At 39.5% G+C, this 18,017-nt stretch overlaps 1 protein-coding gene across 1 annotated transcript in view; it reads right to left on the reverse strand.

The window, feature by feature from the left end:
- Positions 1-2,712: 2,712 nt before the first annotated feature.
- Positions 2,713-18,017, reverse strand: part of THBS4 (thrombospondin 4) — a 113,916-nt gene continuing 98,611 nt past the window's right edge. The window contains exons 18-22 of the mRNA XM_030193224.1: positions 15,873-15,921; positions 15,560-15,756; positions 13,871-14,043; positions 9,964-10,103; positions 2,713-3,388 (exon numbers count right to left, since the gene is read on the reverse strand). Coding sequence (XP_030049084.1) covers positions 3,333-3,388; positions 9,964-10,103; positions 13,871-14,043; positions 15,560-15,756; positions 15,873-15,921 — 615 coding nt within the window. The 3' untranslated portion in view covers positions 2,713-3,332. The remainder of the gene's footprint in view (positions 3,389-9,963; positions 10,104-13,870; positions 14,044-15,559; positions 15,757-15,872; positions 15,922-18,017) is intronic.

Consider the following 18,017-nt stretch of genomic DNA (forward strand, 5'->3'; position numbering starts at 1 on the left):
ACCTGACTTTGCTTCCCAGTTCTATGGTTGGAAAACACGGGGGGGGGGGGGGGGGGGGGGGGGGGGGGGTGGGTGGAGTCAACAATTGAATTGATTTAACTGGGCAGGAGAGACTCCTACCTGGATAAATCACACTGGCCAGCTCAGGAGTGGATATTCAGTGGTGCTTAACCGGACATAAAAACCACAGAAACGAGTGAATAAAAAAGGAGAATTAGTTTATTAAAACAGTTACCCGACGTGGCCACGTTTCACCCTCAAGCTGCATCAGGGGTAAAATAAACTACAAGATAAAAACATACAAATTGAATCTACAGCATCATTATAAATCAAAACTTACAAACAATAACTCAAAAAAGTATTAAATAATTACATAGGTACATAAGAATATAAATATTGCCATACTGGGAAAGACCAAAGGTCCATCAAGCCCAGCATCCTGTTTTCAACAGTGGCCAATCCAGGTCACAAATACCTGGCAAGATCCCAAAAAAGTACAAAACATATTTATACTGCTTAGCCCAGAAAAAGTGGATTTCGCCCAAGTCCATTTAATAATGGTCTATGGACTTCTCCTTTAGGAAGCTGTCCAAACCTTTTTAAAACTCTGCTATGCTAACTGCCTTTACCACATTCTCTGGCAACGAATTTCAGAGTTTAATTACACGTTGAGTGAAGAAAAATGTTCTCCGATTCGTTTTAAATTTACTACATTGTAGCTTCATCGCATGCCCCTTAGTCCTAGTATTTTTGGAAAGCGTAAACAGACGCTTCACATCTACCTGTTCAACTCCAATCATTATTTTATAGACCTCTATCATATCTCTCCTCAGCCGCCTTTTCTCCAAGCTGAAGAGCCCGAGCCGCTTTAGCCTTTCCTCATAGGAAAGGCGTCCCATCCCCTTTATCATTTTCGTCGCCCTTCTCTGCATCTTTTCTAATTCCACTATATCTTTTTTGAGATCGGCAACCAGAATTGAACACAATATTCGAGTTGCAGTCACACCATGGAGCAATAAAAAGGCATTATAACATCCTCATTTTTGTTTTCCATTCCTTTCCTAATAATACCTAATGTTCTATTTGCTTTCTTAGCCGCAGCAGCACACTGAGCAGAAGGTTTCAACGTATCATCAACGACGACACCTAAATCCCTTTCTTGGTCTGTGTCTCCTAACGTGGAACCTCGCATGACGTAGCTATAATTCGGGTTCCTCTTTCCCACATGCATCACTTTGCATTTGCTCACATTAAACGTCATCTGCCATTTAGACACCCAGTCTCCCAGTCTCGTAAGGTCCTCTTGTAATTTTTCACAATCCTCCCGCGATTTAATGACTTTGAATAACTTTGTGTCATCCGCAAATTTAATTACCTCACTAGTTACTCCCATCTCTAGGTCATATTAAAACTATAAAATAGTAAAACAATAAAACCAGAGAACTTTAATTTAAAAGAACATTAAATATAACAGCAAAACACTATGGATACATTTTGATATAATGCATAAATATGGATGTGGCATGAAATATATGGGTATCAATTTTTCACTTACTTTGTCTATCTTGATTTTTAAGAAATACTGCCTAATCGTCATAAATGAAAGCTTTTATGTCGCTATCTACTATGGTGCTAGCGGCATATTTGGACATTATGGTTAACTTTATATAGTGTTTACATTATGTGGATGTTTGTAAATAGTGCTATTTGAATGAATAAATATGGTTTTGGCATGAGGTACATTAGGTAAATGAATCTTTGATAAATTGACACTTTGGTTCTGAAAGAAATAATGTCTAATCGTCACAAATGAAAATATAGGTATACAAGAATATATAGGTAAGAGCATTATGTTACTGATAAGTTCCTATACTACACATTATATATGATAGATAGATATATAAATGTGCTTTGTGATTTTGATCCTTCACTATTGATTTCATATCCATTTGTGTTTTTTTATAAATACATCTGCCTAAGGTTGCTAAGACCCATATGATATTACTAGATTTATTAGACATATCCACTACTTCATCAACACCAAGCACTGAGATTCTGTCATATGTTCTGCATTTCAGGTGGTTTAATTTTTTACTATTAGGGATAGACCCTGTTACCTATTCCTTTTAGGTATGTAGAGAAGTACTTTCTATAAATCTTCAATATGAGCACTTGAACACCTAAGTCACATGAAATTATATGTGTCATTGAATAGCATGTCACTATGGATAATACACTGACTTAGTTGTTCTGCCTTCACACACACTATCGCACTATGGTCTCCTGTTGCCTGTTTGTGAGTTTATATTATTGAAAACTTTGATTGCTGTTATATTTAATGTTCTTTTAAATTAAAGTTCTCTGTTTTTATTGTTTTACTATTTTATAGTTTTAATATGATTTTAATTATTTAATACTTTTTTGAGTTATTGTTTGTAAGTTTTGATTTATAATGATGCTGTAGATTCACGTCGGGTAACTGTTTTAATAAACCACTTCTCCTTTTTTATTCACTTGTTTCTGTGGTTTTTATGTAATCTGCTTTTATCTTGTTGATTCCTCAGTGGGCAGATTAGCGCCTCTTGTTTTTGTTTTAGTTGCTTTGACTTCCAGTTTGGCCCCGACTCTGCCCCCTGACCATCCTGGCAGTAGCCAGAGTGCAGTGAGAGTTATTTTCAGTGCTGGTGCCCACATAGCTATCTAGGTACATATGATTTGCATGATTAGCCCTGTTAGCTATGTGGGTATGACACTGAATATTGGCCCTACCCGGAAATCATCCAGGCACTGCCAAAGACCTGGATACCCAGATGGGGTACAGCACAGAATATCCGGCTCTGATTTAGCCAGGATGCCAGCTGAATATTGTCCCTGAGTAGCTACTAGATGGGTCAATTGTATTGTTCAGAAGATGCTCCACTTAAAAATGGTAAATTATAAGATTCATGTTCACAGGAATATTAGAAAATGTACATACATGTGTGCAGTGCGCACATATACAGTGCGCAGATATCACAAAGAACTGAAGGCACAAGAATCACAATACCCAAATATATCCATTTGTGGCTTTTCCTGAAATCCTGTGAGATTTTATCACTGGTATAGTCAATATATAACAGTTGAAGCAGCAGAACACAGTGCTGGCATGTTTTCATTTTATGTACTTTTTATTTTCTCATTCATATACAGAAGATATACAAAAAGTCTTACTGCGTCACCTCAATTGCAATAAAATGGCAAAATCCCCTTTCAGAACAAATCATATAAGATTTGACAACTATATTGAATTGTATTTCAAAAGAACAGCTTTTATTTACCATCTGTGCTAAACATTATTCACTTTCATACTGTTGAGCTTGAAATGTTTGAAAATCCTCTGGAATTGTGTCTGAATTAAAAAAAAGAAAAAAGGAAGCAAATTGTTAACAAAGTTATCAGCCATTAGCTCTTTCCTTATAACTACAATGAGCAGTGATTTCTAACCCAGGTCTTAATGATCCACTCAGCATGTCTAGTTTTCAGGATTTCCATCACAAGTATAAAAGAGATATATATTTGTGTATATTAGCATAGGTAAATATATCTCATGCATATTCATTGTGGATATCCTGAAACTATTCCCCCTTCTGCCTTTTCCTTTCCAGAACTCTCTGAATTGGGCATTCTAGTGAGTCCTCCAAGAGAAATAACTAGCAATTTAAAAGATCCCCCCTCCCCGGATGATCCTGTAAAAGCATAAATGGGCATCATACTATTAAATATAACAACTTAATATGTACATTCTGGCATCATTTCAGTAACCGCAACTCAAACATCCCCTCCAAAACAAGAAGTTGCACTGGAAGGGGTGGGACTGACTGACCTGAAGTACATGCAAGAACTTAAAGGCTCCATTCTACCTTTGACTATTGAAAGTAGCACACCTGCCAAAGCAAGGGAAGGGAAGTAAGATGCTTCACCAAGGAAGGGGGAGGGAGGTGTTGGGTAGGGATTGAATTGATGAGAAGCACTGTACAGGGCAAGGTGAGTGAAGAGAGATGCTGTACTGAGGGAGGGGAAAGGGAAATGGGACTTGATATACCACCTTTCTGTAGTATTTTGCAACTACATTCAAAGCGGTTTACATATATACAGGTACTTATTTTGTACCTGGGGCAGTGTAGGGTTAAGTGACTTGCGTGATTTTCTTAAAGCCCGGAAGGGAACTGGACAAGTCCATACACCTTAGAGGGATTATAGTTAATGAGTAAAGCCTTAAATGTAACTAGATATTATTTCCTTTTTATGCCAATTCCCTTTGGTTATCAAAATCTCGGATCCCATTATGTGGACTAAAAATGACACCAAATGATATATTTCTTTGTAATGATTTTCTGTGTTATTCATCTCGATTAATGGTTGTTATATCTTAAAAGATTGTATGTCTTGATAATTATTGCAAATCATAAATAAATAATAAAAAAAAAGTGACTTGCCCACAGTCACAAGAGCTGCAGTGGGACTCAAACCCAGTTCCCCAGGATCAAAGTCCACTGCACTAACCACTAGGCTACTTGTATTACAACTGCCATCTTTGCATTTTGTTAGATTGACCACTACTAAGAACAGGGCCTTATGTTAGAGCCTATCAGGTCAAGGTGCAGGGATTTTTTTCTAACACGTGGTTAGTGCCATCAGGTGTGCCTCAGGGCTCCCCACTATTTCCTGTGTTGTTTAATGTATTTTTGTCATCTTTGGATAGACTGCTGAATGAAGAATACATGGAGGGGCATTTTCGATATGACGTCTAAGTCCAACGTCCAAAATCCCATTAGAAAAAAAGTCATTTTTTAAAAAGAAAAATGTCTATCTTTTGTTTTCAAAAATACTGTTTCTAACAAGGTTTTGTACTTTGGACATTTAATTTATTGGTCCATTTTTGAACCCCCCCCCCCCCCAAAACATCCAAGCCAAAAACGTAGAAAATCAAGCCATTGGGATGTAGGAGGGGCCAGCATTTTTAGTAGACTGGTCCCTCACACATTCAGGAGAGAAATAGGACACCCCAGGTACACATCTCAACTTTTCTCCCTTATCTTGTCTGCTGAGCCTCCCAAAACCCAATGCCCACAACAGTACACCACTACAATAGCCCTTGTGGGTGAAAGGGGTACCTATATGTGGGTACAGTGGGTTTCCAGTGTGTTTTGAAGTGCTCACAGTTTCCACCATAAATGTTATAGATAGAGGGAGATAGGGACCTGAGTCCCCCACTTCATGATGCACTGCACTGAACACTATACTACTTCAAGGACCTGAATGCTGCTCTAATAGACCTGACTTTAACATCTGAGGCTGACATAGAGGCTGTTAAGTCATATTTGTATTTACATTTTAGGGCATGGGAGGGGATCAGTGACCACTGGGGGGTATTGGGAAATCATCCCTGATTCCTTCCAGTGGTCATCTTGTCATTTAAGGCACCTTTTTGTGCCTTATTCATTTTTAAAACAGGGGTCTAGCTCAAAACATCTTAGTTTTACACCTGGATGGTTTGGTTTTATTCCATTATGGCAGAAAAACGTTCAAGTCTTAGGAACACTCAGATCCCACCCTTAACACGCCCCTGACATGTCCACTTGTGTTTTGAATACACTTCTTACAAACTTCATTGAAAAACATCTAAATATGGTTTAGAAAAGATTGATTTGGACGTTTTTGTGAGAAAAACCTCTAAATGCTGCTTTATGCCACTTTTTAGACATTTTTATTTTTTGAAAATGAGCTCCATAGTCTATATATATGTGGATGATATAACTCCCCTCATTCCAGTTACTGAGGATTAAAGAGACACCTATCATACCATATCTTACTGTTTCTGAATTATTATTGATTGGATGTCATCTCATTTTCTCAAATTGACCAAGAAAAATACAAAATTCCTTCTGTTTGGGGCCCCGCAGTATCCAATAGAGGGGACAAAATTAATTGTTGATAAAATAACCTATAAGTTAGAGTGCTCTATTAGGATCTTAGGAGTTATACTGGATGGCAAATTGTCAATGAAACCTTAATTCACTGCTGAAGACTTCTTTCTATACAATGAGGAAGTTGAGAAGTATACAGAAATGCTTACCCGAATAACTATTTAGATTAGTGGTACAATCCCTGATCCTCAGTAAATTAGATTACTGTAACATCATATATTTAATTCTGCCAAAATGGCTGTTGAGGAAAATGCAGACGGTACAGAATGTAGCGGCACGGTTGATTTTTTTTCTCTTAAGAAATCAGATAGGATCACTCCATGTTTCATCAAGTTGCATTAGCTTCCAATAGAAGTAAGGGTATTATTTAAGATGGGAACTTTATTGTTTAAAATAGTTCAAGATTTGATTCCTCAATATATGCTTTCTTTAGTTAAATATTCTTGTATGGGTTAATTCTATTGTACACAAGGCTCATCTTTTTTCTCCTTTCCTAGTCCCAGAGGAATAACATCTAAAACGTTATTTGCTAGTTTATTTGCTTATCAAGCTGCTAGTTTATGGAATTCTCTTTTTGAGGTTTATAGTCAATTTAGGAAAGGACTGAAGACACTTTTTTTTTTAATAAATATGTGATGAGGAACTAGATCGTAAGGATTATTATCAGAATTAGGTTTCTATTTTGTAAAATTTGATTATGTGATTGTTATAATGGATTTATTTGTATTTCCTAGACTTATTTGGTTCTAGTCTCTTGGTTGTAATGCGCTATGAACTGTCTTATCGGTATTGGCTATAAATGAATTAACTGTAACTATAACTGGTTCTTTTCTTTGGACTTCCTTACCTGATGAATTTCACAAGATATGTAGTTTATATTACTTTTTCTAAAGCTTTGAAACCATGGTTGTTTCAAAAGTATTATGAACTTATTTTTTGATATTTTAATTATACTTGTGTTATAATTGGTTATTGTGTTTTTGAGTAATGTGATGATTTTACTTTTAGATGATTATTTCAACTAAGTTGTTATTAAGAACATTTTATTTATTTTTGTAATGATTTATGTTAGCATAATTGTTAATCATTTTTTGTAAACCTCTAGAACATATTTTTTGTATACAGCGTTATATTAAGTAAATCAAATCAAGGGTGAGATACTGGACCTAGAAGGGAAGTAGGAGGAAGATACTGGATCTGGGTATTGCAAGGGAAACTAGGGGAAAGATGCTGGGGTAGGAGCTGGGAAGAGAGAGATGCTGGACACATGGCAGTCCTCCACCAGCATTCCTACCAGTGTTGGTAGTAGAGCAATATTGCTGCTCCAGCTGCAAAGGGCAGGCAAGCTCTTTAAGATTCCCACTGGACCTGCTTCTTTCAAAATGAAAATGATATTCTTGCATCACATCCAGTGGTAGGAATATAGTTGGAAGACTGCTGCACACCTTAGAAGGAATATTGCTGCACATGAGGGAGAATAAAGACAGGGAGGGAAGGCTAAAGGGAGGGGTGTGATGGAGGTAGTACATGCAAATTTATCTTATGCATATGCATTGTGGGTTGCTGAAAACCTGACTAGCTGGATGAGTTCCGAGGACTGGGTTAACATAAGAACATAAGAATACTCATACTGGGTCAGACCATAAAGTCCATCTAGCCCAGTATCCTGCTTTCAACAGTGGTCCATCCAGGTCACAAGCACCTGACAGAATCCCACATAGTAGCAAGATTCATGCTGCTGGATCCCAGGGACAAGCAGTGGCCTTTCCTATGTCTATCTCAATAGCAGACTATGGACTTTTCCACCAGGAATTTATCCAAATCTTTTTTAAGCCCAGATATACTAACCGCTGATACCATATCCTCTAGCAATGAGTTTATTTTATTTATTTATTTATTTATTACATTTGTATCCCGCACTTTCCCACTAAAAGCAGGTTCAATGCGGCTTACGTAGTAACTATTAACTATTTGTAACTATTAACTATTCGTTAAGTGAAAAACCTGTTCGTTTTAAAAGTAGTACTATGTAACTTCCTTGAGTGTCCCCTAGTCTTTGCACTTTTTGAAAGAATAAAAAATTGATTTACATTTACCGGTTCTACACCACTTAGTATTTTGTAGACCTCTATCATATCCCCCCTCAGCTGTCTCTTTTCCAAGCTAAAGAGTCCTAATTTCTTAAGCCTTTCCTCATATAAGAGGAGTTCCATCCCCTTAATCATTTTGGTCATTCTTCTTTGAATCTTTTCTAATTCTGCTATATCTTTTTTAAGATACGGCGACCAGAATTGCACACAATACTCAAGGTGAGGTTGCACCATGGAGCAATACAGAGGCATTATAATATTCTTCATTTTACTTTCTATCTCTTTCCTAATAATTCCTAGCATTCTGTTTGCTTTTTTGGCCACCGCCACACACCGAGCAGATCTTTTCTTGGGTGCTGATCCCTAGGGTGAAACCTATCATAAAATAATTATGATTTGAATGGGAGACGGGACTGGTGGTTGGGAGGCGGGGATAGTGCTGGGCAGACTTATATGGTCTGTGCCAGAGCCGGTGGCGGAAGGCAGGGATAGTGGTTGGGAGGCGGGGATAGTGCTGGGCAGACTTATACGGTCTGTGCCCTGAAGAGCACAGGTACAAATCAAAGTAGGGTATACACAAAAAGTAGCACATATGAGTTATCTTGTTGGGCAGACTGGATGGACCGTGCAGGTCTTTTTCTGCCGTCATCTACTATGTTATATGTTTTTCCCAATGTGCACACTTTGCACTTGTCCATATTACATCTCATCTGCCATTTGGATGCCCAGTCTTCCAACTTCCTAAGGTCTTCCTGCAATTTTTCACAATCCGTACGCATTTTAACAACTTTGAATAGTTTTGTGTCATCTGCAAATTTAATCACCTCACTCTTTGTTCCCATTTCCAGATAATTCATTAATATGTTAAAGAAAGTGGGACCTGAACCCACTGTTTGGGTTTCAGCCTTGTGTCATTGGCAGGTGCATTAACCCTTAGGCTATGGTAGAGGCTGTTGTAGAGGTTAGTGTGTTATATATTACCCCATATCATCCCAGCAACTATTGGATTTATAAACAAATGAATATTTTACTCTGAAGATATTAACTCCTAATCTGAGCCAAGGATTACCCAAACTAAGATATGCCTAGAGATTTTGGATTGAGGCAAGAGGTTGCCTCTACACAATTTAGAAGAAAGAAGACATGCATATTAAAGTGCTAAAAGAAATATCTTAAAATCAGAATTTCACAAGCAACTATTTAATTGGCTAGTTTGCAATCACACTCTACAGCTGACACTTGTGAGCTCTTCACCTACCCAATTACACTGCACAAACTTGTCAGGAAGGGGAATGGCAATGAGGTCAATAATATTTGCCATTGTTTCAGCCTACTACTCATCAGAAGATTAGTATTTACCTACGATGACATTTCCAAGGACCATTGATATATATTACAGTAGTGAGGTATACAATTTGAATCCTATATGAAGGTTCCACCCACTATCCAAATATGATACGTACAAAAGCACAACTAATTCTGTATACTGAAGATCAAGATGCTGTACAAAAGAAAAGTTTTGATTGTTTTGGTCTAGTGGTTCCCCCTTCTCTTCCAGCTCAATCTGAACCAGTGCTGGGATTTTGATGTCTACTGGTGATCCCCCCCCCCCCCCTTCATTGTAACAGACACTCTCTCCCATTATTCCTAATCTGGTCATTGCAGCAATGTCCCTGAGGCCAAGAGCTATGCATCAGGTCTCCTTAAGGAACTCTGCAATCACACGTGTCACTCTTAACCATGACCACCATTCCCTCCCCTCACCAGGGGTTGTGAATGTTGCCTCCACTGCATCCCCAGTCCCTGTTGACTCAGGTGTAGAAGGCCTGATCTGGGAATCACCCGCATGACAATGTGCAGCACAGCCTAGAAAATCATATGTTAATAAGTTTAAGTAGTAACATTACCATTGCAGCGATATCTCAAGTTGGACCAAATAATGTTTTCTTGAGAGAAGCAGAAAACACCAAGTCTTCCTCCACGCATGGTAGTGTCCACTGTAACCCCGGAGTCTGCCACCAGATTTGGACCCTCATAGAATCTTACCCTTTGGACATATAAATTGCTTAGTAAATTTCTTCTGGTCAAACTCTTTTTCATCCTTTATGAACTTTTAAGCTATTATAGAATTTATGATCTTTCAATGGTTAATGTCTATAATAGAGTGAGGAATAAAAACAGCCAAAGCACAGACTTCGTTCTCTCTGTGGTCAAACTCCAGACTGTAATCTCAGACTGTATGGAGTGTTCAACATACAAAATGCATCCTATGCTGTCCAAATAGATGTCAATACAGGCTTTGCTCATTAGTAAATCACAATACCTTGTCAAAGATTTTGGGGTGGATTGTAATCTGTTTGTGTATGCTGGATTCTACTAGGCTTTTTTTGCTGCAATGAGTGTTCATAAAGCAAACACACCAATAAATCTGTCAACATGAGCTATAGTATCTCTTTCTCTCACAGCTACAAGTCTGCCGTAAAGTCAATTACATTACAAGGCAATAAAAATTGATAACAAAGTAAAATAAAAACAAAAAGGTCAATATGCAAAAGAACTTATCCATATAGCAACCACTGGTAGACAGATAAGTCCCCTATCTGTTTATTTTCAGCAGCATTACGGGGGTAATTCTGTACAGGTCACCTAAAAAGTTAGGCACCTACAGTGTGTGCATTAAGGGCTAAATTCTGTAAATGGCACCCAAAGATAGGTGCCAAAATGATGTGCGGCAAGCTAGTATTCAGTAAAGGGCGGAACAGCCTTTATAGTCTAGCAGCTTAGTGCACATTTCATGCGTAACTTGGGGTGCAAGAATTTACGCCTACCAACACCATGCCTGAATCCTCCTGACCTGCCCATGCCCTTCCCATGGCCATGACCCCTTTGGATTTGTGCATTATGAAATTTAGGTGCATATGTTATAGAATAAGGCGTAGGGCAGATCCACGTGTAGCTCCTAATTACTGCCAGTTAAGTGCTTGTTAACACCAATGGTTAGCACCTAAATTAGTTTATGCACAATTCTCGCATCTGAACTCAAATTTGTGCACCTAACTTTGAGCGTCCTATACCGAATCTGGCAGTTAGTGTGCATTCTATAGTGGCAATTAAGCACTTAATGGTCATTATAGAAGAATAGGGCAGGGGGTTCTCAACCCAAATCTTCAGGACACACCCAGCCCGTCGGGTTTTCAGGATACCCACAATGAATATGGCCGATATAGATTTGCCCAGAATAGAGATAGTGCGTGCAAACATATCTCATGCATATTCATTGTGGGCATCCTGAAAACCTGTCTGGCTCAGTCGGTCCCAAGGACTAGCTTGAGAACCACTGGAATAGGGTAATTCCTAAGTTACATACACAACTTTAGACATGAGCATTAATGCTGTCTCTATGGTAGGCATATATGCTTGCACTAAATGTGACAGTTATGCACATGACTGACAGTATTCTAAAAGCTTAGCAGTTAATATGGGTAAGAAAGTTCTTTTGATGCAATACAATCTCTTTTGTGCATTTGATCTAGTGGATCATACGGCCAGTGGCGTAGAAGGGGGGCTGCCATCCGGGGCGGTACCCTCCTCAACTCCGTCCAACCAGCTCCCGCACCCTACCTTTAAAGAAATCTCAGAAGCAGTGGCGAGGCGAGGTGCAGCGCCTCGCGCCTGCAAGTAAAAGAAGTGTGGATCGTCTCATCGGGCCTTCCCTCACTCTGTCTGTCTCGCCCTCCGCTGACGCAACTTCCTATTTCCACAAGGGCGGGACAGACAGAGTGAGGGAAGGCCCGATGAGACGATCCACACTTCTTTTACATGCAGGTGCGAGGCGCTGCGCCTCGCCTCGCCATGGCTTCCGAGATTTTTCATTAAAGGTAGGGTGCGGGAGCTGGTTGGATGGAGCTGAGGGTAGGCACTGGGTCTGGGGGTGTTGATGCGCCGAGGGGGGTTGTCATCGTGCTGCACCCGGGGGGGGGGAGCTGGCAGGAAGCACCCCCCTTGAGCTGACACCCGGGGCGGACCGCCCCCGCCCCCCCTTGCTACGCCACTGCATACGGCACTGTTATCTATTTTGGATTTTTATGGGGTGGGAAGTGTGGTTCTTCAGTGGTTAAAAGTTTTTTGGATTAACAGAAGTTATAAAGTAAGGATGAATGGATTTTACGCCTCTCAATGGTTTCTGAGCTGTGCAGTCCCTCAGGGTTCTCCTTTGTCTCCCATTCTTTTTAATTTAATCATGGCACCTTTGGGTATAACGCTAGCTGGGTTGGGTTTTAGAATTTTAATGTATGCAGATGACATAATTGTTTTTATTCCTTTTGAAGGCCACCTGTCAAATGTAGTCCCTATTGTATCTAAGATGATTAATATAATAGAAGGATGGGCAACTACCTTTAGAAAAAATGAATAAAGATAAAACAAAATTTATAGTGTTTGTTAACAATTTCAGTATTGGAAGTGAGAAAAACTTATGTATTGATAATATTGATTTTCCACTAGAGGCTTCCCTTAAAATTTTAGGAGTAATTTTTGATAAATATCTTTAATTTGAAGAGCAGGTAGCCCAAAAGGTATTTATTGTGCTGTGGAAGCTACGTTGTGTAAGATCAAATTTTACACTGGAAGTGTTTAGATCAATTGCACAAGCAACTGGGCTGTCGCATATCAATTACTGTAACAATATTTACCTAGCTGGTAAGGATGTAGAGTTAAAAAAAAAATCAAACTTTATTAACTGCATGATTAATATTTAGGGTTTCTAGATTTAACAGAGTTTCCCCATTATTGATACAGTTGCATTGGTTGCCAATGCAAGTGCAAGTTGTCTTTAAGCTTTGTTGCCTTGTTTTTAAAATCGTGCACGGTGAAGTATCGGAATATATGGTAAGTCTCATATGATTATCGCATAGAAATATTACACCTGGATCTAGATGTTTTCTACTTTTACAATATCCAGGTCCAAAACAGGTGGTTTATAAACAGGGTTTCTCTGGCACATTTGCTTATTTGGCAGCTAGCCACTGGAATGAATTACCTATTGATCTGAGAAAGCATTCTGATTATATGGTTTCAAAACTGTTGAAAACCTTCTTGTGTAAGAAATGTGACTGTGTTATTTTTCTTGACGGTTAGTTGACCATCATGTGTAATATTCCTGGAGTTGGTCCAGTTTACTCTTTTGTGAACCACACTGAACTTCTGTGGTAAGTGTGGGATACAAGTGTCATGTATTATTATTATCCATGCCCCTGCACCATCCACACCCTTCTCGCAGTTACGTGCTATCAAAGTTAGATGTTAAAATTATAGAATAGTGTCTAAATAAAGTAATCACTGGTTATTAGTTGTTAGTGTCAATTTACATCTAGTTAGACAATTAATTTATGTGCATAACTGGCACTATTCTATAATCTACATGTACAATTTTGCACACTAACCCCATGAATTTATAAGTCACCAAAATTGCACATAATTGCGTCCAATTTGCACATGTTATTTAATTGAATGAACTAATTAGCACCAATTTTTCACAAGCAATTATTGGCACTCATTAGATTTGAAAATGGGGGCGTAAAATGGGAGGGTCATGGGCATAATGAGGGCATTCCTAAAATTAACACACATTGTTATAGAATAACGGGGATACGTACCTAATATCGACATGTACATTTGCACCACACTTCAGTTGGTACAGAGGAGGGGTGCCTAAAACTATATTTAATAATTACTGGGTTCCTTTTACAGCATACATGGACTTACATTGAAAGTAAATGGGTTAATTAGAACTGCTATTGATATGCATTGTCCTACCTGATATATCCAACTTGGGGCCTGTGCTCTAGGGACCAGCGGTAGGAGACTTTATCTTTCCAGCCCACATTTCTAGGGTCTTTCCACAGCAGCCTGACTTGGTCATTGGTGTCTCCAGTATGCCACAGTGAATTTCTGAGTTGTTCACCAGGTCCAGTCTTTGATTTAACAGCCTAGGACATACATTATAGTTGAAGTTTTGGATGAGTGAGATAATAAGAAAGAGGGGGCTGCATAGATTTAGAAATGACAGGCTAGCTGTTAGGGGTAAACATTTGAACCTCATCAGTAGATATGCTGATCTCTATAAAATAATTTATTCCAAGTTAAATCTCAGCTTAATTCAGGCAAACATTGAGCCACATCAAGTAATAGCCTTATGAATTCCACATTACTAGTATCTCTAAAGAACAACACATGCTGTTACCTGCTCCTTTGGGCTTCCAGGTCAATTGAGTCAGGGCTTCAATCAGGTGCCATAAGCCTTCATTTGCAATTCCCTAGGAATATTCCCCCTATTTTGTAATTCCCTTGCTTTCACACACCTTGTCTGGTCACTGGAGTGACGGTCCTTCTTCTGAGAGCTATGCACCTGGGCTTCTTCTAGAATCTGCCATCATGGACCCTAACTATAGCCATTAGGTGTTACTATTGTATGCTATGACTCTCTCCCTCCAAAAGCAGCATCCCTGGTCCCAGCTGACTCAGAGAACAAGACACCTGAACCGAGACCTGAGGTGTATGTGTAGGTGTGTGTGTGTATATGTGTGTGTGGGGGGGGGGGGGGGGGGGGGGGGCAGCAGAGAGGGTTGGCATATTGTAATGCTTGACTAGTAGGAAGGAACCGTCAGTGCTACTGTTAAACAGACTAATGCCGTGATGTGCTGCAGTTATTGTGGCACTGTCCCTTCAAAAACAGTTCTTCATCTTGTAGAAAACATTTAAAGGCTTTCTTATTTAATAAGGCAGGTTTATCTAATGGACAATTTAAAGCTCGATAGGCGGCTTAATCTAATCATTGTCATATGTTTTTTTTTTTTCTTAAACTGTAGCTCCTAGACAGACTGGTCTAGTTTTCTGACTTTTGTAATCCGTCCTTGAACTGTATGGGTATAGGCGGAATATAACATAACATAACATTTCATTCTGATAGAATCAGAGAAAGTAAGAGGAAATGGTATAGCCCCAGGTGGACTCCCCATGATTCTTCAAGCAAGGAGAAGAAAATAAACCATACATTTTTCTTCCCATTAAAAATAACTTGAGTTGTACAAATGAAAACGAGGCTGGCTTGAATCATAAATGTCCTTGACACAAAATAAATGTATTTGGGGGAAGAGACGTTGCAGAAGTTAAGAAAAGCTGCATAATCTATGTGAGTGAATCGCCATTTGCGGGCAGTAGCAATGGTTCACTTGAAGCCTGATATTAGAGTATATAGGGTAGTTCTGTCTATAAGCATTAATAATCTTTTATTGATCCCGTGTAATAACATTTAGAAAACCCACAGTGCAGCAGCAGAACTTTCTATTTCACAACTGCAGATATTCATGAAAAAATTATATTTGGCTACTGTTTGCCTCCCAGATGTCAAAATCATCAGAGGTTGAATCAACCTCTTAATAAACAAAGAATTAGTTAGTGACTGAGACTGATTTTCAAAGATGTCAAAGCTCAGTTATCAAGTACCTTGAGCTGAATGCCGGGCTCAGCTACAGCTCGGAAGGGGGTAGACTGCCAGTACGACTGTTCAGTCTGCTTCCACATCACCACGTAGAAGCTAGCGCTGTCCTGATACCCAAAAATAAAACCAGCATAATCATCATCTGTCAGTGTATTCACATGGAAGGTGCCTTCAAAATCAACTCCATTGAACGCCGTGTAACCTGGAAGATGAGATTGTGCACATAATACAGCAGATTAATGTAACAGTGGCAAAACACCCCAAATAACTTAGTTCCTCATCAGGAGTGTTACAAGACTACAGGTGAATTTTACATACCAACTGCAAGGCCTGGATCACTATTCATTGTCTGTACAATCTCCATACCCTGAAAGGTAAACAGAGCTAATTAGCAGTGTTTGATTGATAATTGGTATTACATAGGTAAATGTGAAAGGACAGTGGTACAAATTGCTAGAAGGCAATGACTAGGTAAAGCAACAAGAAGGTTGTGTATTCCTACAAAGAGGTCTTGTGACCTCTAGGAGAACGACCCAAAGCCATCAGATCTCCAAGACTGATTATACACTTTGGGCTGCACACTGAGAAGGTCCACTTCTCTACAGTGGCATAGCCACAGGTGGGCCTGGGTGAGCCAGGGCCCACCCACTTAGGGCTCAGGCCCATCCAACAGTAGCACACATTTAGCAGTATCTGCTGGGGATCCCAAGCTCTACCAGCTTATGACTTCCCCCTGATGGTAACAAAAACGCTACTGTCCACGATACCGGCACCTGTTTAGTTTTTAGTGCATGCTTGCTACAGACTGCCAAGGTGGAAAGAAGCATCTTCCCGCCAGCTGAGATATTTTTTTGCTGGTGGTGGTGGCAGGGGGAGGAAGGAGAACACTTGGTGCCCACCCACTTCTTGCCTAGGCCCACCCAAAATCTGTTGCCTGGCTACGCCCCTGCTTCTCTAGAGACCAGTCTTTACAGTGTCAGGCCAAAGAGCAAACCAATATTTACTATCATTGATATGTGACTGATCTAGACTTCATTCAAGATAGAATGCAAAAGCTGACAGCCAAAGGGAATGATGAAACTCATTGGGATGTAATCTGGAGGGAAGGGAGCCTCCATTTGTTGCAGGAGAGTAGAGCTGCTGGTTAGGTTATTATATCACACCTATTGATATTTTTCCTATCTTAGATTCTCTGGAACTGCCTCATATCTATGCTGATGTGGATGTAATCACTCTGGTGATGGCTTCCATATGCGGTAGATTTGACCTAAGGTGGGGCAGTTTTGAGAAAGTTGGCAAAGAGATTGGGGAGGTCCTTGACAAATGGATTTCATTCATGGCATACTATCCAGCAAAAAGAGAAAGATGGAACATGCAATGAAACTGTGGAGAAACCAAAGAAGTAAGGAGGGTGTAGTCATTCTCTGCTTGTATTTTTCCAGAGGTGCAGCTTTGATTAGCTTCCTCAACAAAGTCTTCGGTGGTCAAGAGGTGGAGCCCAGGGTGAAGGGTTGAACTGTACAGCAGGTGACAAAGGATTTCAGAAGAAATGGACATTTACTGGATTGTTTACATCATGGAAAGTTGGATATTTTTGTTTTTAATCTACTTAGGGAAAAAGGCATGCCCTATGCCTTAGACAGGGGTTCTCAGGTTTCACCAGCCAGTCAGGTTTTCACAATATCCATAATGAATATGCATCACCAAGATATGCAAGTTCTGCTCTCATTGTATGCAAATTTATCTCATGCATATTCATTGTGGACATCCTGAAAACCTGACTAGCTGAGTATGTTCCAAGTACTGGGTTGAGAACCACTTTGTTAGAGCAATGGGCTGAGAACTAGCGAAACCAAAGTTCACATTCCACTTTCCCCAACTGAGGTTTCTCATGACCTTGGGCCTTCTCCTTGTTCAAGAAAATCATTTAGACTAATTTATTTGGAGCAGGCGTTTGTTGTAACTGAATACTGATAACACTGTACAATGCCTTAAGCATTAATGGAAAGGCAGCCTCAAAGTAATAAATTCAAATTACCTTCCAAATTATGAGCTCATAGTATGTGTACGTGTCTGTCCTCTTCTAATAACTTTTGCTTTTAAGGGGTATCTTGTTTATTATACTCTACTTTGATGGATTTCCTCAAATGGTTAATCAAATGAAATAAACCTGAACCTTTATAAGGAGCCATCTAGTTTTAGGTGGCAGTAAGTGGTGATAGTCTAGTCCAGTGGTTCCCAAACCTGTCCTGGGGGCTCCCTAGCCAGTCAAGTTTTTAAGATAGGTACAAAATATATGTAAACCACTTTGACTGTCAACACAGAAAGGTGGTATATCAAGTCCCATCCCTTTTCCCTATCCACAATGAATATTCATGAGAGAGATCTGCATGCAGTGCATGAATACATGCTAACATCTAGGTGCGGGTGTTTGCACCAGCTTTAGGGCTGGTGTAAGTGATC

The sequence above is a fragment of the Microcaecilia unicolor genome, chromosome 2 (assembly GCF_901765095.1).
Source record: "Microcaecilia unicolor chromosome 2, aMicUni1.1, whole genome shotgun sequence".
Classification (NCBI taxonomy): domain Eukaryota; kingdom Metazoa; phylum Chordata; class Amphibia; order Gymnophiona; family Siphonopidae; genus Microcaecilia; species Microcaecilia unicolor.